This window comes from Piliocolobus tephrosceles, chromosome 7, assembly GCF_002776525.5.
Source record: "Piliocolobus tephrosceles isolate RC106 chromosome 7, ASM277652v3, whole genome shotgun sequence".
In the NCBI taxonomy this organism is placed as follows: Eukaryota; Metazoa; Chordata; class Mammalia; order Primates; family Cercopithecidae; genus Piliocolobus; species Piliocolobus tephrosceles.
The window spans coordinates 47,839,771-47,859,488 of NC_045440.1; the positions used below are offsets into that span (position 1 = coordinate 47,839,771).

At 42.3% G+C, this 19,718-nt stretch overlaps 1 protein-coding gene across 1 annotated transcript in view; it reads left to right on the plus strand.

The window, feature by feature from the left end:
* The window catches only part of PRKDC (protein kinase, DNA-activated, catalytic subunit), a 178,103-nt gene that overhangs the window by 80,078 nt on the left and 78,307 nt on the right, over nt 1-19,718 (plus strand). Inside the window, exons 40-51 of the mRNA XM_026456198.1 lie at nt 4,934-5,141; nt 6,137-6,315; nt 7,140-7,308; nt 7,553-7,618; nt 8,714-8,786; nt 9,915-10,063; nt 10,688-10,825; nt 11,031-11,150; nt 12,354-12,497; nt 14,577-14,728; nt 15,729-15,860; nt 17,179-17,290. Of these exons, the coding sequence (XP_026311983.1) occupies nt 4,934-5,141; nt 6,137-6,315; nt 7,140-7,308; nt 7,553-7,618; nt 8,714-8,786; nt 9,915-10,063; nt 10,688-10,825; nt 11,031-11,150; nt 12,354-12,497; nt 14,577-14,728; nt 15,729-15,860; nt 17,179-17,290 (1,642 nt within the window). The remainder of the gene's footprint in view (nt 1-4,933; nt 5,142-6,136; nt 6,316-7,139; nt 7,309-7,552; nt 7,619-8,713; nt 8,787-9,914; nt 10,064-10,687; nt 10,826-11,030; nt 11,151-12,353; nt 12,498-14,576; nt 14,729-15,728; nt 15,861-17,178; nt 17,291-19,718) is intronic.

Here is a 19,718-nt window from a genome sequence, read left to right on the forward strand (position 1 = left end):
CCAGAGTGTGTCTAAAAATGTCGTCTGGGACTCAGGATTCTCGCTGGTGCCCTGTTCTACTGTGGCTGAGCTGGTATCCCAGTTGCAAGACAAAGTCCTCTTTACTCTCCCCCTCCTCCTCAAACAGAAGAAAGGAGTCACTTTTATTACTGCAAGCTGTACTACCTGGGGTTGGGGTAGGCATGGCCAAGCACTTGCATGGTGGCCACAGCTGGTATCTCAGGTCATGTGCCCCCCAAGTCCACTTGTTCTGAGCCCAGCCCGGCACCAGGACTTGCCCAGGAATTGCAGCTGTTGTCATCTTAGTTGCCTTTCAAGTTTATTTGGGACCCCAAGGCACTTTAGGCCATTGTGGCAGAGCTTGCCAGAATGTAGTTTCTGACCACTGGGATGGACAGTTTGCCTCTGATTAGGGCTGGTCTAAATGTTCTGTCAGTGAGTGCTCGCTAAATTCTGCCCTGGGTTGGTTTCTGCTGTGACAGGATAGCACTGAGTTCCAATGCGAAGTGCTTTTCCTCCCCCAGGTGCACAGCTTCTGTGTCCTGTGTGTGACTGCTGCTGGGGGATGGGGAAGGAGTGGTATAGCTGATTGAAGACTATCTTTGTTTCTTCAGTGCCTCTTTCCTTAATACGAAGTTAAAACCAGGTACTATGATCACTCACCTGATTTTTGGTTCTTACGAAGGTGCTTTTTTGTACAGATAATTGTTCATTTTGGCGTTCTGCAGGGGAGACAATCACTGGAGGCTTCTATTTAGCCTTCTTGGTCCACTCCTTCCATTGAATTTTATCATTCATTCATTTAGTTTTGAGACAGGGTCTTGCTCTATTGCCCTACTGGAGTGCAGTGGCGTGATCATGGCTCACTGCAGCCTTGAATTCTGGGCTCATGTAGTCTTCCTTCAGCCTGCCTAGTAGTTGGAACTACAGGCGTGCTATCAAGCCCAGCCTATTTTTTTTTTTTTTTTTTTTTTTTTTTTAATGTAGAGAGGTTCTTCCTAAATTGCCTGGGCTGGTCTTGAACTCGTGGGCTCAGATGATCCTTCTTCCTCAACCTCCAGAGTGCTGGGATTACAAGTGTGAGCCACTGTGCCTGGAATTAAAATATTTAAAAAGAAATTATACTAGTAGTTCATAAACCCTTCAGGATATAGAGGAGGAAGGAACACTTCCCAACTCCTTTTGTGAGGCCAGTAGCAAGACCAACATAAGAGAAAGACAGCACAAGAAAACTATAGACCAGTATCCTTCATGAGTATAAACACAAAAATGTTTAAAGATACGTTAACCTATTCAGCAACACCCACAAAACATTATATGCCATAACCTATTGGTGTTTATTGTAAGAATGCAAGGTTGCTTTTCTATCTGGGAATCAGTTAGTCTTAGATACTGTATTAATAGAATAAAGGACAAAAACTCATTATAATTTCCGTAGATACAGGAAAACTTTTGACAAACTACAACATTCATTTGTGATAAAACTGACAAAGGCTGGCTATGAAAAACCAATAGCCAACAAAATATGTAATAGTGAAGGACTGCATGCTTCCTGAGATTGGGAACAAGGCCAGAGAGCCTGAAAAAATAAACAAAAATAAATAAAAGGCAACCAAATTTTTTACTATTAAAATTTTTTTATTCTTTTTTCTGTTTTATAGGATTTTAATGTAACTTCTTATTCCTTTACACTGTGCATCTTGTTCTCTTTTCCTTTCTAATGTTGTTTCCAATGATAGTCTATAATTACTCAATGGCTTTACAATATACACAAAATACTTTCAAAAATAACAATACCAGTATTATTACATAGAATAATGACAGCTAGATGAAGTTTAAATTTTTCATTTTAGTTATAATTTTCTTAGTACGTGCCATCTAAGGATATACAGTCAAATTTTGTGTTCCAAAATCATTTGATGTAGTTTTTTTCTTGATGTGTGGTTATTACACCAATTAGTAGTGCTTATTTAATTAATTTTCAAATTTTAGAAATTTTGTTTTTTCTTTTGACTCAATTTTCATTTTGAACGTGTACGATATTTACATGACTAAAATCAAGGCTACATAATGAGCTACAATTCAGAGGATCTTCCTTCCATCTCTGGCCCTCTCTCGTTCCTCCTTTGCCCTATCAGCTTCCTATATCTTCCACTTGTGTCTTATACAGATCTTGCCCTATCAGCATATAGAGATCTTCCTCATTTTTTTCTTTGAAAAATTGGCGTTTAATTCTTCATTGCAAAGAAGTATGATAGTATTTTAAAGCAGCCCCTTGCCAGTGAACTTCTGGGTTCAGTCTTTGCTGTTAAACTTAATGCCACAGGGAAGCCAGATGCGGTGGCTTACACCTGTAATCCCAGTGCTTTGGGAGGCTGAGGCAGGAGGATCACTTGAGCCCAGGAGTTTGAGATCCACCTGAGCAACATAGCAGAACCCCATCATTACAAAAAAAAATTTTTTTTTTTTTTTTTTTTTGAGACAGAATCTCACTCTGTCGCCCAGGCTGAAGTGCAGTGGCGCAATCTCGGCTCACTTCAAGCTCCGCCTCCCGGGTTCACGCCACTCTCCTGCCTCAACCTCTCTACTAGCTGAGACTACAGGCGCCCGCCACCACGCCCAGCTGATTTTTCTATTTTTAGTAGAGACGGGGTTTCACCGTGTTAGCCAAGATGGTCTCCTGACCTCGTGATCCACCTGCCTCGGCCTCCCAAAGTGCTGAGATTACAGGCCTGAGCCACCACGCCCAGCCACAAAAATATTTTTTAAAAATAATAATAATGTCATTGTGAATAGCCTTGTGTTTATATCATCTGGTATTTGCCCATGTATCTTTGGGGTAGATTCCTAAATGTAGATGAAAAGGTAAGTGCATTTGTATTTTTTGCCAGGTATCTCTGTATTGCTGCTTTTGGGGCTGTATTATTTGCATTCCTTCCTTATTTGTGATGTACTAGAGTATCAGTTTCACCACTGTCTTGTCAACATCTGAAACGTTTGGATTTTTTCCAATTTATAGGTGAGGAAGGGTTTCCCTTTGTTACTTTAATTTTTCTTTTATTATGAGTGAAGTCGGACACATTTTTATATATTTAATTTGCATTTATTTTTCAGTAAATCATCTGTGGGCTCATTTTTAACATTAGGTCTTTGCTATTTTTATTTTGCTTCTCCTTACCATCTTAGCTTTTTATGTAAGAGTTGGATGTTTTATGTGCATCTCTATTGTGCTTGCTAGTGGAAAGCTCCTCAAGAGAAAGTGAACCTAGGATGGTGCCTGTGTTATTCCTTTCAGGCTGCTGTAGCAAAATAGCACAGAGTGGGTGGCCTATAAAACAACAGAAATATATTTCTCATGGTTCTGGAGGCTGGGAAGTCCAAGAACGTGCTGCCAGTTGATGGAGTGTCTAATGACAGCCTGCTTGCCTGCTTTATAGTCAGCACCTTCTCTCTGAGTCATCCGTGGTAGAAGGGGCAAGGAACTCTCTGGGGCCTTTTTTTTTTTTTTTTTTTTTTTTTTTTTGAGATGGAGTTTCTCTGTTGTTGCCCAGGCAGGAGTACAATGGTGTGATCTCAGCTCACTGCAACCTCCACCTCCCAGGTTCAAGCAATTCTCCTACCTCAGCCTCCTGAGTAGCTGGGATTACAGGCATTTGCCACCATGCCAGGCTAATTTTTGTATTTTTAGTAGAGACGGGGTTTTGCCATGTTGGCCAGGCTGGTCTTGAACTCCTGACCTCAGGTGATCCACGCGCTTCAACTCCTGAGCTCAGGTGATCCACCCACCTTGGCCTCCCAAAGTGCTGGGATTACAGGCGTGAGCCACCAAGCCTGTCCTCTGGGACCTCTTATGTAAGGGCACTGATACCTCCCAGCAGCCTTACCTCCTAATACAATCACATTGTGGGTCAGGATTTCAACATAGAAATCTGGGGAGTCTTAAACATTCAGTCCACTTCAGTACCCAAATGAACTTTGTAAAGCCTGTATGGCATCTAGTAGTGTCCTATAGTCTTTTTATGACTGAGTTACTTTCTGAATCTAATATTTTTGCATGAGTTATCTAACTTCATGACATCAGAATTTTAATGGTCATTTAGCCGTAACCCTCTTATTTTTATAGATGAGGCTACTAACTCTGCATTCTTAATTTATAGATTTATAGACAGAACTTTATAGATGATTATTCAAATATATTATTTTCAGGTGAGAAAGGACCAGATAGGTATATTTCTGTTTGGAAAATAGCAATGATGGTTCATTCGTAGGGAGAAACTAGAATTTTAAAATCATAACCTCTGAATTTTTTTTTTTTTTTTTGAGACGGACTCTCTGTTGCCAGGCAGGAGTGCAGTGGTGCGATCTTGGCTCACTGCACCCACTGCCTCCCGTGTTCAAGCGATTCTCCTGCCTCAGCCTCCAGAGTAGCTGGAACTACAGTTGCGCACCACCATGTCCAGCTACTTTTTGTATTTTTAGTAGAGATAGGTTTTCACCGTGTTGGCCAGGGTGGTCTCAGTCTCCTGACCTCAAGATCTGCCAGGCTCGGCCTCCCAAAGTGCTGGATTACAGGCGTGAGCCACCACGCCCGGCCAACTTCTGAGTTTTATATCCTGGAAATGTGTCTGTTTTAAGCTTGAGACTCTTCCTTAGGCTTTCAGATGTTCTTTAAGCAAGACCAGATTTGAAAGTAAATGAAACATTCTTCTTTTTAATGTCCACGTTTGATTTGAAGATTTTGGGGAGTAATAAAAGTAGTATGGTTCATGTGCAAATGCTTTTTGTATTTTGTGGATTTTGCATATATGTAGTCCTTAAAGTTATTTTTGTGGTTTGTAATCATTGGTGTTTACTTTGCCTGTTATGTAGTAGGCACCCATAAAGTTCCTCTTCAAAGCAGGGATGTTCATATAATTTTATCTTGTTTTCTTAGGGGTTCATGCGTCACACAAGTAGGCCTTCTGGAAAGCGTGTATGAAATGTTCAGGAAGGATGACCCCCGCCTAAGTTTCACACGCCAGTCCTTTGTGGACCGCTCTCTCCTCACTCTGCTGTGGCACTGTAGCCTGGATGCTTTGAGAGAATTCTTTAGCACAATTGTGGTGGATGCCATTGATGTGCTGAAGTCCAGGTTTACAAAGGTATCGTACACCTTAAATCAGTTAAATAGTAATAAGAAGTGAGCAGCCTACTTGACTGGTGTGCTTAGACACTGCTGTGTGCTCAGTCACATGACCTCTGCTGTTCGAGGAGTGTGCCACATAACAGCCTGTGGCTAAACAGGATCTGCCTTTATTTCCTGTGGCTTCTGTAACAGCTTATGCAAATTTGGATATTCTCTTACACTTCTGGAGGCCAGAAGTCCAGAATCAGTTTCACTGGGCTGACATCACAGTGTTGTCAGGGCCATGCTCGCTCTGGGAACTCAGGGAAGAGTTGTTCCCGGACTCCTCCAGGTTCTGGGGGCTGCCCGCATTGCTTGGCTTGTGCTGGTATCACCCTGGTCTCTTCCTCCTTGGTCACATTTCCATTTCCTGTCTATCTAATCTCCCTACACATCCTTCCTACAAGGTTGCCTGTGATTTCATTTATGGCCTACCCACCTGAACAATCCAAAATAATCTCCTCATCACAAGGCCCTTAACTACATTTTGTCTACAAAGTCCTTTTTTGCCACATGAGGAGGTAGGATTCAGGAATGAGGGCATCTTTTGGATACTTTTTGTGGGGCGAGGGCGGGATGTATCACTCAGCCTCCCTTGGAATCCTGTTGGGAAATACTATGAATACCCAGATGCCGCATTGTTAATGCAAACTTCAAAATAGCCGAGAGTTTTGGATTTTCACCTGTTGCTCCCATGTCTTCAGTAAGATTTTGTGCAAACATTTTCTACCCTTGGCTCACTATTTGGATGTCATGCATTATTTCCTGCTTCACCTAGTGTAACATATCAAATGCTTATATTCATGTTCTAGACCTGGACAATTGCATGCTTTCTTATTGAAGTGATTTAGCATTTTTGACTGTTAAAATTCTGTCTGTCTAAAGGATATTAAGTATTAAATTTGATATATTCAATAAGATTTATTTCATATTTAATAAGACCAAAGATAATTATTTGTTACTTTTTTGAAGCTAAATGAATCCACTTTTGATACTCAAATCACCAAGAAGATGGGCTACTATAAGATTCTAGATGTGATGTATTCTCGTCTTCCCAAAGATGATGTTCACGCTAAGGAATCTAAAATTAATCAAGTTTTCCATGGCTCGCGTATTACAGAAGGAAATGAACTTACAAAGACACTGATTAAGTAAGATTTTACTTAATTTTGGATTTTATTGTATTAATGCTTTGGGTACATATATTTTTATTTGTGTATATAATGTGAATAAATATTTTATTTAGATACTGAGCTTTTATAGTTTTCTTCTGTTAAACCACTTAGGTGAACTTTAATTAGGGTGTTAATTTAGGGTGTATTGGATAACAGCTGTTTTATCTTGTACTAATATTTTACAAATAATAAAACCTTTTCCTTTTACTGTTCTTTTCCTGCTGTTTTTCCCCTTGAATAGCTTGATATATTTTTATAGCTTGATTTTCAGTAACAAAAGATTTAGAGCATTTTATTTTTTCTGAGATTTGAAGTTAAAGGAATAGTAAATATTTTTTAGCAGGCATTCTAAACACAAAAGTAGTCAAATGTATTTTCTCTAAAACTTGTCTTTTAATGGAGTTCTCCTCCTAGTAAATATTGAACACAGACTTTGCTGTGTCTGATTTTGCATCTCCAAACAAAATCATTATTAGCCTCCTCTTAGTGCTATCTTACCTCATCAGTGAATGATGTCACTGTTCAGTCATGACTGGGCTTTTGTCTGTCCTCCTTGCTTCCCTCTGTTTACTTACTGCACTTGATGCCATTGCATCACTGACCACTGTGTTGCAAGATCCATGTATGTATGCTGCCCTTGCTGTGAGATGGGTGACATGCTCCTTTTCATATTCCCAGTGTCCAATACTCTGCCTGGCACAAGCCTGACACTCGAGAAAGGCTGAATGGGAATGGCATTAGGGCTTGAGCAGTGATTGCCATGTTTTGTGAATTGATTTGTCACGTGTATCTCTCTGCAGATTGTGCTACGATGCATTTACAGAGAACATGGCAGGAGAGAATCAGCTGCTGGAGAGGAGAAGACTTTACCATTGTGCAGCATACAACTGTGCCATATCTGTCATCTGCTGTGTCTTCAATGAGTTAAAATTTTACCAAGGTTTTCTGTTTAGTGAAAAACCAGAAAAGGTAGGCCTCTCCTAAGGTGTGCACTATTGTTGTCATTGTAGGAGTTCAAAAGTTAGATTATATTAAACTTATAGATAATTTGCACCATCTTATATTAAAGATGTGGTTCTTTTAATTCTGCATAGGTATATTTAAAGCTGGAATGCTTTTCCATGAGTTACTACATAGCATTAATTCTAAAGTAACATCAGTTATGAGGATTTTCACCATTCAGCTATTTTTACATGATTCTTTGTATTCACAGAACTTGCTTATTTTTGAAAATCTGATCGACCTGAAGCGCCGCTATAATTTTCCTGTAGAAGTTGAGGTGAGTGAAATTGTCAGTGTTCTAAGTTAAAAAAGACTTACCAAGTGCTCACAAAGAAAACCATATTATGTCAAATACGTTAAGTTGCCAGTATTCAAGTCGGCTTTCAACAAAAACTGATGGTTTCATGTAGTTTATACAAAAACTGGCAATTTTAGCTTCAGATACAATCTCAGGCAACTACAAAATTTGTCAGAACTTGATTTCATCTCTTGACATGTGAAGGAAAGACAGTGCCAGTAAAAGCAAGTGTTAGGACATATCCCAGAAGTTGTTCTCTGAGAGAATTGCTCCAGTCAAAGAAGTTGAGATTCTTACTGTGGCCTTGCTTGGGCAACATGCCAGGATCATGGAGGAGTCATGGGTTAACTGGAAGACTTGCTCTGGCAGATGGGACAAAGTTTGTTTTAGCCAAGCTCAGATTGACATGCCAGCCTCAGCAATTGGGCAGTTGGTGAGAATGTGTTGGTTGCTGCCTTCCCACCCATTGGAAATGGGAAGGTGGGCAGAGAGCTGAGCTCATCCCCCATGGCGTGCACTTTCCCCACACAGCTGCTGACCTCCACCATGTCTTAGTGCTTCACCACTACATGTGAATGGTGATCCTGCCTTGAACAAGACTAGGATTGTTTTCTAGGCATATGTTCAAAGAACTAAAAAACAACAAAATTAGTACCTTAAGCATGTAGACACATGCTGTATGTTACTTCTGTACAACAGTGTAAGGCACCATGATATCATAACTAGATTTGAAGAAATTGAGGCTCAGAGATAATAAAATTTATGAGCAATCCAGGCATAAGAGCTTAGTACACACTGTATGCAGTGAGTTATACCAGAGCTGAGATGGAGGTTAAGTGCCTGGACCAAGTTCTGTGGGAATCTGCAGGAAGGGCTTTCCTTAAGGGACACTCACTAGTCTCTTGTTGAGGTTATGTTTTGAGTGCTTTCAAATTTGTTTTGTTTTAAAATTTTTTGTTTTGTTTTGTTTAAAAATTTATAATTTTTTTTTTTTTACCAGATTGCTACTAAAACAGAAAAAGCATGACTATTATTGTAAAATGTTTTACATTGTTTATTTGTTCTGCCCAATAGGTTCCTATGGAAAGAAGGAAAAAGTACATTGAAATTAGGAAAGAAGCCAGAGAAGCAGCAAATGGGGACTCAGGTAGGATGTTTTCAAAATCATGAGAAAGGATTCAAATCGATGGGTTATTTTGTTTTGTTTCGTTCTAAGACAAATAGAGGAGTAAGATTATTTTTATGTAAATAGAAAATGCTTTAAGTACCCTGAAACATTGAAATTGAGTTTGAAAAAATATTTTAAGTGGCAAACGGAATTATATTTTGAAAGAAATGTACTTAGCTAAACTGAGCTGCGTGAAAAGGTCTCAGAGCAGCCAGATGGGGCTCAGATATGTTACACTTTTTTAAAAGTACAGAATTAGCTTGGTGTCTTATTGTTTGCATATAGATTGTATTTGTATGTTATTTAGATACATTCAGAAGTCTACAGTAGAATACAAGTCCTTCCAGCCACTCTTCTGTGCCCAGCCTCACTGTGGGTTCCCATCTCCTTCAGGACAGAGCTGCTCAAAGACCCTGATCTGCTGACCCCCTCCCCTGCAGCCCTTCTTCCTGGTCACTCCAGCATAAGGCCCCTCCCTGTGCCTTGTAGGCACCAGGCTTGCTTTTGCCCCAGGTCGTTTCCACTTGCCGTTTCCTCTAATACCCTCAACCCCAGGTGTCAGCATACCTCATGACATTTTGTTTAATGTCAACCCCTGAAGTAGACTCTTCTATTTAAAATTAGTCCTCTATCCCTCTATATGCTCCTTGTTTTTGTTTTTTGCTTAATTTTTCTTTATAGCTTTATCATCATTTCTTGATATGAGAATAAAATTTGGACCAATTTTCTAAATCTCTTAGGTGTTTTGGATTAGCTACTTTTCAGTAGTATTTCTTCCCACATTTATGTTAGACTTAATGGGCAAAATGTACATTATCAAAATTTTAAATGCAAAGAAAATTTGTTAATCATATGCAAAATTGGCCTGGTATAACAATTTCCTTGTCTATGACGGAATAACTGCTTGATAACAACAAAAAGAAAATGAGGTCTCTTCCCCATTTCCTTTTTGCTTTCTTGATCTGGATAATGGGTTAATAATCACCGGGTTGATGAAAACCTTAGATTAAAATACCCTTTCATTTTCATATCATTTGAGTTTAGAGAAGTACATTTCTTACTGATTGTGTTTGAATACATGTAATTTTCTCCTTTTTTATATTTCAGATGGTCCTTCCTACATGTCTTCCCTGTCATATTTGGCAGACAGTACCCTGAGTGAAGAAATGAGTCAATTTGATTTCTCAACCGGAGTTCAGAGCTATTCATACAGCTCCCAAGACCCTAGACCTACCACTGGTCGTTTTCGGAGACGGGTGATCACATTTCACATACTAAAAGAATTCTGTCAATGTTTGTGAAGAAAGGGGGTCACAGCTATGCTTTGCTGTTACTACAGGAAGCCAGTTCCCTGTCCATTGACAGACCTTGGAGTATAGAGTTAATTTGGAGAAATTTCCAAGATCTAATTCCTAGCCTTTTATTCTGTTGACTCAGCAATCAGATATCATCAGCACAGTAGGAGGTCAGGAGTCAACATAGCAAAGATGATCTGACCTGAGGTGCACTCCTGGGGAGTCACCATACAGATGGGTTCGGGGGTCAACATAGCAGAGACATCTGACCTGAGGAGCCACCCTGGGGAGTGACCATAGATGGGGGTCAGGGGTCAGTGTAGCAGAGATATCTGACCTCAGGAGCCACCGTGTGGAGTGACTGGGCAGACAGGGCAGGGGGAATATGTACTTGGGATGCAAGGAGGACATGAAATCCTTCTTATGTGTTAATTGTACAGTGAGTGTATTTGATATTACCAAATCATCATTATTACCGAAGTGTTTGTTATATGCTGTTGCCCCAGAAAGAACCTCCCACATCCACTGCCATGTCCATTGAATGTTAACTGTACCCTCTGCTCTCCTGGGCCCTCCCTTTCGCAGGAGCAGCGGGACCCCATGGTGCATGATGATGTGCTGGAGCTGGAGATGGATGAGCTCAATCGGCACGAGTGTATGGCGCCCCTGACGGCCCTGGTGAAGCATATGCACAGAAGTCTGGGCCCACCTCAAGGAGAAGAGGTGCTTTTCCCACTCATCTTATCTGTTAATACTGTATTCATTGGTGTCATATTAACATAATATTGAAGACAAAACCAAACTGCTTATCAAATAAATGTGATTTTTTTGTTGTACATGTCTTACTTTGTCATTGTTTTCCCATAATATCAAAACGTAGTGTTATTTTATTCCACTTTTTAAGGTAATTTTGAATGTTTTATTTTAGGATTCAGTACCAAGAGATCTTCCTCCTTGGATGAAATTCCTCCATGGCAAACTGGGAAATCCAATAGTACCATTAAATATCCGTCTCTTCTTAGCCAAGCTTATTATTAATACAGAAGAGGTAAGTAATTGATTATTTCTTTATTCTTTGAATAGATTCTATAAGTCTGTTTATTCAATTCTATGAATGAATCAATTGTAATTCTATGAATCTACTAAAAAACACTCACAAAAAAGGAAAATATAAAGGTACAGAGCATGACATTTTTGTTCTCTGATTAGCCATCCAATATTTATCTACTTGTTCGTCACCATTCTTTTATTGTTTTTAACAAATATAAATTCACCTGTGAGTTAGAAGTGATCTTTGTATAAAGTACATGTAGCCGCTTTCTTATGGCTGCCAACGTATAGTAGCAAAAAAAAAAAAAAAAGCGGGGCGGGGGGAAGAAAATATTCCTGTTAACTCTGTATGAAAAACAGCTGACTCCTTAGGCAGCAGCTGAGTTTGTCAGGTAGGAGCATCTTGGAGTCGATTTTGGAAAGTCCTTTGAGCTAGACGTGGTGTAGTGCAGTGGGAGTTTGCACTCGGCAGGGAAGGAGCAGCATAGCATGGGTGGTCTCTGGGTGAACTGAGCAAGTCTGCACTGACTGCCTGGGCTGTGGGAGTGTGGTCGGGACCACAGCCAGGCCAGGCCATCCAGAGCTATGCAGAGGGTTGAGCTCATTCATTGAGCACCAGGGAACCACTGAAGGGCACTAAGTGGTGGGGTGACACCATCCACTTGGCTCCATAGAAGGTCATTCTGGGCAGCTCTGCAGATGTGGTGAGTCTGTAGGTCCCCGACAGGCTGTTCTAGGGCTGCAGTAGGACCTGCTTTCCTTAGGGCTCACTTGATTCTTCACACCCTAGGCCTGTGGTCTCAGGGTGCCACACTGGGGGAACTCAGACAGCCATGACCTGAGATCAAGCTGCCGGCAGGGTTGGTTCCTTCGAGAGCTATGAGAGAGTCTAGTCCAGGCTGGTCCCAGCATCTGGCAGCCTCGAGCACTGTGTGGTGTGTCAGAGACATTCTCCCTATGTCTTCACCTCATTTTCCCCCTTGTATCTGTCTCTGTGTCCTGATTTCCTCTTTTAATAAGGACACCAGTCATATTGGATTAGGGCCCACACTAATGACTTCACTTTAACGTGCTTACCTCCCTTTTGGCTTTAGGTCCAGTCTTAGAATAAAATTTTAGCTGATGGAAGATACAGTCTTGTATTAATATTTTGGCAGTTCAAGACCATTCTTTGATGTTTGACTTTTACATCCTCTTGTAGGTCTTTCGCCCTTACGCGAAGCACTGGCTTAGCCCCTTGTTGCAGCTGGCTGCTTCTGAAAACAATGGAGGAGAAGGAATTCACTACATGGTGGTTGAGATAGTGGCCACTATTCTTTCATGGACAGGCTTGGCCACTCCGACAGTAAGGATTGATGCATCTTTTATGTTAATATATTATCCTTTGCCAATAGCCTATAGAGCCTATGACACATAATTCAGGTCCCTCTCACTGACTGTGCTGTGGTTTTCAGCATTTGTTGCTACATTGCTGGTGTGCTTCTAAACCAAATGGTCTCAGCCTGCTTTAGTTTTTTTCATCTGACCTTGCTTTTATTATGAAACTGTCAGGTGTTTGTTTTGTTTTGTTTGCTGCCTTTACTTGCCTTAGAAATGAGATTGCAAATGTATTAAAACTATGTGTAAACTGAATGTCAGCCAACCCTGAATGGGAGGCTCTGAGAACTTCTGCCCTGAAGTCCCTAGATTTTGGTGTTCGTGCCAGCTTCTCTACTCCCAGAGTATTGACTGATACCAGTAACGGCAAGATTAGGGCTAAAGCAGTAGCTGCCAGGTGGTAACACCATGTTATGTTGAGGCAGATGCGGTGCCCAGCAGTGTAGACGTGTGTGTGTGTTCGAGCTTTGCCTACTCATGTAACTGTGGATACTGACAGCATACAAACATTTTCATGTGAGGAGATGGTAGGAACAGTCTGTATTAAATATAATATACACATGCGGGGCCAGGTGTGATGGCTCACACCTGTAATCCCAGCACTTTGGGAGGCCGAGGCGGGCAGATCACTTGAGGTCAGGAGTTTGAGACCAGCCTGGCCAACATGGTGAAACCTTATCTCTACTAAAAAAATTTAAAAATTGCCGGGCGCGGTGGCTCACGCCTGTAATCCCAGCACTTTGGGAGGCCGAGACAGGTGGATCACGACGTCAGGAGATCGAGACCATCCTGACTAACACAGTGAAACCCCATCTCTACCAAAAATACAAAAATTAGCCGGGCGCTGTGGCGGGCGCCTGTAGTCCCAGCTACTAGGGAGGCTGAGGCAGGAGAATGGCGTGAACCCAGGAGGTGGAGCTTGCAGTGAGTGGAGATCACACCACTGCACTCCAGCCTGGGTGACAGAGCAAGACTCCGTCTCAAAAAAAAAATTAAAAAATAAAAAAAAAAAATTAACTGGACGTGGTGCTGCATGCCTATAATCCCAGCTATTCAGGAGGCTGAGGCCAGAGAATTGGCTTAAACCGGGGAGGTGGCGGTTGCAGTGAGCTGAAATTGCACTATTGTGCTCCATCCTGGGCAGCAGAGTGAGACTCTGTTCCCCCACTCCACCACCACCTCCCCACAAAAAATACACGGAGCTTTCTCATACGCTTGTCTCTGGATGTGCCCATCTCATTTGTTTCACAGTTAACCAAATTTAGATTTCTTTGTCCTAGTGTAATGAAATACTTTGTATTCTGCTTAATAAAATGAAAAAATTAAGAGGGGTTTAGTTTAACTTAGAACCCGTTGGAAGAGATTGATGTAGCTGATAGTATTGAGTCAGCGGCTCAGCTGAACTCAAGAGAGTGGAACTGCCGGGCTCAGGGTAGCTGAATAAAGCAACAGCAAGCCAGAAAGAGGGTTGCAGTGAAGGGTTTACTCACTCTTTAGTTATGGAAGTGAGAGGCTAACACTGGAGGGAGACTCCCCCTGTTCTGTTTGCCCCTGGAATGGTGCACTGCTCAGCAGCCAGGCGGATTAGCACAGACATGGGCTGTCTCACTGTTGAGAGGCCCGGAACAAGAGGCTGTGCAGTTTTATGGGGGAAGAGCTGAGTCAGAAAGCACTGGATACTGAGTTGGAGTGCGGAAAGTGCCTTCATGCCGCTCCCCTGCCCTGCAGGCGACCCCTGTCCAGGGCCTCAGATAAAGGGTCCTAGGCATGGAGGCTCCAGGAAGGAGTGCAGAGGTGCTTGCATGGGGCATGGCGGCTGACAGTCTGCACCCTGGACGGCAGCTCTGAGACTGCAGCACCAGCGGTACCTGGTCCTCTTGCCAGGGACAGCCTTTGTTGTTGCCTGTTTCTGAAAAATCGCAGGGCTTTGAACTGGAGCCGGACTCCTGTAAAATGCCAGATTTCTTTTATAAATGAATTTGAGTTAAAAAATGCTTTTCCAGAATGGAGTGCCACATATTAATACAGAATTTCTGTACCTTTTCAGGGGGTTCCTAAAGATGAAGTGTTAGCAAATCGATTGCTTAATTTCCTAATGAAACATGTCTTTCATCCAAAAAGAGCTGTGTTTAGACACAACCTTGAAATTATAAAGACCCTTGTCGAGTGCTGGAAGGATTGTTTATCCATCCCTTATAGGTATGTTTACTGGTTTTCAGTATTGTTTAGAAATTTAGGTTAAAATGTAGTGTGTGGTAAATGATGATTACAGTGAAATTTAATTACATGAAATGATAGGAGGAAGAAAATAATTTATTGTTACTAATAAAACCACAGCCTCCAGAGTGTGTCTCCAGATGCGCCCTCCAGTGGCCCTGCCCTCCCCCTCAACTTGCCTGTGATGTCCCCATGCTGGGGAGGGGCACCACCCTCCATTGGCCCATGGGGTAAAGGGTGGTGGGAGGTGGGTAGGACTTGTGTGTAATTCCTTTTTTGGTAGCCTTAGGCAAGCTAAAACTTTCAAAAAGTTTTGCTATCAACTAAGGGAGAATTTAGGCAAATAATTAAAATACGAGGGCGATAAAATTGCCAGTGTTACAAAGCTGGAGTAACCTGGATGTGGACAGGAGGTATTAGCAAGCAGGGGTATTGGATATGGGAAAAGAAAAAGAAGGCTTTTCTATAAAGTCAAAGCTAGACCTGGGGAAGAAACAGAAATAAAGAAAAAGCATTTCTTACCCTGAAGAGTAGCTTTAGAAAATTCTGTATTTGGCTGGGCGTGGTGGCTCACGCCTATAATCCCAGCTCTTTGGGAGGCCGAGGCTGGCAGACTAGGAAGTCAGGAGATCGAGATCATCCTGGCTAACATGGTGAAACCCCGTCTTTACTAAAAAAAAAATACAAAAAATTAGTCGGGTGTGGTGGCGGGCTCCTGTAGTCCCAGCTACTTGGGAGGCTGAGGCAGGAGAATGGCATGAATCCGGGAGGCGGAGCTTGCAGCGAGCCGAGATCACGCCACCTGCACTCCAGCCTGAGCAACAAAGCGAGACTCCAAGCCTCCATCTCAATCGCACCAGTGCACCCCAGCCTGGACGAGAGTGAGACTCCCTCTCAAAGAAGTAAAATTCTGTATATGTCTTCCTGCTTCTTATTTGATTATGTGACAGTCTCAATTTTCTCCTTTGTGCTTATGTTTCAGGTTAATATTTGAAAAGTTTTCCGGTAAAGATCCTAATTCTAAAGACAACTCAGTAGGGATTCAGTTGCTAGGCATCGTGATGGCCAATGACCTGCCTCCCTATGACCCGCAGTGCGGCATTCAGAGTAGCGAGTACGTGTTTGCTTGATTATTTTTTAGGTCACCTCTACCCAAACTGGATTGACAGACTTCGGTATGGTGCAGTTTTGATAAATTTAAGGACCGGACCTATGTTACAAATGTTTCTGGGCCAGGCATGTTGGCTCATGCCTGTAATTCTAACACATTTGAGAGGCCAAGGCAGGAGGATTGCTTGAGTCCAGAAGTTCGAGACTAGCCTGGACAGCATAGCAAGATCCCATCTGTACCAAAATATTTTTTTTCTTCCTAAATTTAGGAAGTTGGATTTAGATTTTTCTGGAAGAAAAAATATGTTTGGGGCAAATAAGAAATGTAGGTGTTTAAAACAGTGTAATTTTTTTCATGTACATGCTGGCAGATGAGAGGTGGTATTTCTTATTGTCTAAACTGATACTCTAAACATTTACCCCCAGAAGTAATGCAGTCCCCTCAGGAGGCTTTGTTCTGGGCTCTCTGACCTTGAGGGCTGGTAGACGCTGGGCTGCACTGTCCACCTGGGAGCTAGGGCAGCTGGGTGTGACATGCCAAGACAAGAGGCCTCAGAAAGATGGTTACGGGACATCCCAAAAGGGTATTTCTTTGTCCTGCTCCTGAGGGTTGTGAAGTCAGTATTGACTCCTGGCCACTCCCTGGGTTTCCACCTGCCCTGCCTGACTCTCCCATCCCTGTGAGTGTTTCACTCTCTATGTTTGGTCCTCCGTGTTGGCCGCCCAGCACCGTTGGACCAGTTATTGGTACCAGAGATGACACGTGACCTCAGGGCTGAGGCAGTCAGCCAGCTTCACAGCAGCCTCAGTGGGAACTCGGCTCCTTTTTGACAGTCACTGGCTGGGCCTTTGGCTTCTATGCCAGAACAACCTTGCAGAGTCCCCTGAGTGCAGACAGTGGATGCGAGGCTCCCTGGGAAGCCTCCTCACACAGCATGGCACTGGGAGTGTGCTGTTTTTCATTTTATTGTCCTTGTCCTGCTATAGTAGGTGGGTTTTGAAAGGGAGTCAGTGCCCCGTCATCTTGGATAGTAGCTCTGTCTTTCACTGCAGCTTTCTGTTCAGCCTTATGGGATGGTCCAGCTGCAGCGGTTCTGCATGATCGGACAGCAGACTGCCCTACGATTTTCTGGTTATGACATCGGGCACCCTTAAATACATGCTGATGTGTGCATTTGTACATGGAATTTGCATCGTGTTCTATATTTAGATTTCCTCAACTTAGGCTGTCAGTATGGCATGAAAAGGAAAATTGTCATTTATATTTGTGGAACCACAGAATGGTTTATTTGATGCATATGTCTTTTCTGTGTTTATTGTAGATACTTTCAGGCTTTGGTGAATAATATGTCCTTTGTAAGATATAAAGAAGTGTATGCTGCTGCAGCAGAAGTTCTAGGACTTATACTTCGATATGTTATGGAGAGAAAAAACGTGAGTGTGCTACGCAATTTTCAGTAAATACCTCTTACTGTATTTTGATTTGTTGCGACCCTTGATACTTACATGTTTATTTCCTGTATGGTATTAGAAACAAAATGGGCTTCTGCATTTATTAATATTTTACTGTTCCTTACTATAATATAGCACATACAACACTTTTTTTAAACACCTTGGAAACTTGGTGAACGTGGAGAGGTCAGCAACCGTCTTGGTAATGTAAAATCAGGATGAGAGTGTTTAACCAGCTTTTATTACTGTGAATGTGGTCTCAGGATTTCCTTGTGGAGGAAATCGTCCTGGTAGATAACTGCTGTCGTCTCCCAGTCCATTCCTCCCCTTGCAGTTTTTGGTGCAGCTGTTGAACAGGGGAAGGGACCTCCCAGGCGACCCTCTCAGTACTGCTGCCTTGCCCACTGGACAGGACTGTGAGATGAGCCTAACTGAACATTTAAGTGCAGTGCACTGTTCAGATAAGAGGACTGAATGAAGAAGTAACGTTACTTCTTACTGTTCTAAAGTCTTTTTAGAGCTAGGATCTTGCTCTGTCACCTGGGCTGGAGTGCAATGATGTAATCATACCTCACTGCAGCCTTGCACTCCTGGGCTCAAGCCATCCTCCCACCTCAGCCTCCCGGGTAGCTGGGACTACAGGCATGTGCCACCATGCTTGACTAATTTTTTTATTTGTTGTAGAAACAAGGTTTTGCCATGATCCCCAAGCAGGGTTGTGGGTTTCAGGGTCATCACTGGGATTAGGTGCTCTGTGGGTCCCTCGGGATCTTGCTGCTGCATAGCCTGTCTGGGTGGCCCAGCTGGTCACACCCTGAGGACACTCTTGGCTCTTGTCCTCCTCCTGTGGCGGCCCCTTCTCTCTTTCCTCAGCTGCATTTCCCTAACCACCTCCACAGCTCTGCTGTGGCCTCACTCACTGCTCCCCTACCCACCTCATCCAGCCTCACGGCTTTATATAGACTGCCTTTATGTTCGTGATTCTCAAGTTTGCACCCCCAGCTCAGTTAACTCTCCTGAAAGAAAGGACGGAGTAGAGTCCAGGCCCAGTCACTGTTGGGCTGGATGAGGAGAGATTCAGGAGAAGCCAGGTGGTCCTGAGCAGGCACCAGTGGGCCCGGTGCTGTGATTGGAACCTTGTCCATGTCACCAAATATGGATTTGTTTGGATTTAAAATAAAATTAAGATGACCCCTTTGGGAAGATCAAACATTACTTGTAATTTATTTTAGGGATTATCAGCTATTTTTGTAAATAAACAGATTTTTTAAATTCAGTAGAACTTTTTTACAAGATGATTCTAACATCCCTAAATACGAGGTTTAAATCTACATAATATGCTTCATTTCCACCATAAATGGAGCAAGTTACAGCAGATCCCCAGGTTTAATCTCATGACTTAAATTTCAACTTAAGAATAAAAAACACTTCTGTTTTACATATTTTTTTCTGAATATAAAAGTGATACAGATTTATCGTAGAAATTTGGAAAGCAGAGTAAACATAAAGAAGTTGGTAAGAGGCCGGGTGCTGTGGCTCATGCCTGTAATCCCAGCACTTTGGGAGGCCAAGGCAGGTGGATCATTTGAAGTCAGGAGTTCAAGATTAGCCTGGCCAATGTAGTGAAACCCTGTTTCCACAAAAAAATAGAAAAATTAGCTGGACGTGGTGGCACATGCCCCTAATCCCATCTACTCGAGAGGCTGAGCTAGGAGAATCCCTTGAACCTGGGAGGCAGAGGTTGGAGTGAGCTGAGATCACATCACTGCGCTCCAGCCTGGACGACAGAGCAGGACTCCATCTCAAAAAAAATTTTAAAAAGTCAGTAAGAGAGGCTCACGCTCTTCCCACGCAACGTCCCTCAACACCTGCAGCACACAGCTCAACTGTCCTTGGTCTCTCTTATTCATACTGTTTTATAACTTGCTTTCTTTACTTGCTAGATTGTGATCATTTCATTGTGTTGTCGTATTAAATACTTTTAATAAAAAGACAGCTGATGAATCGGTAGTGTAATACTATATGTATTCTATGTGGGGTTCAGGCCGTTGAAATTTGTGGTTTTGTGTTAAGGGTTTTTCTTAAGATAATTTAAAAATAGCCTCATACTACAGGTTCAGTATCTCTATTCCAAAATGCTTGGGGCCAGGAGTGTTTTCAGTTTCTGGTTTTGCAGTATTTGTTTGAGCATCCCTAATTCAAAAATTCAAAATTCAAATGCTTCAGTGAACGTTTTGTTGAGTGTCATGCTGAGGCTCAAACAGTTTTGCATTTTGGAGGATTCTGGATTTTCAGATTTGAGGTGCTCAGTCTATGTTGAGTTTGCATTGAAAAACTGTTCAGTCTTCATGCCTTTGAAAAGGTTGCCTACGCCTCTTTCTGATGTTTGTGAGGAAGGAGGTGAGCCAGG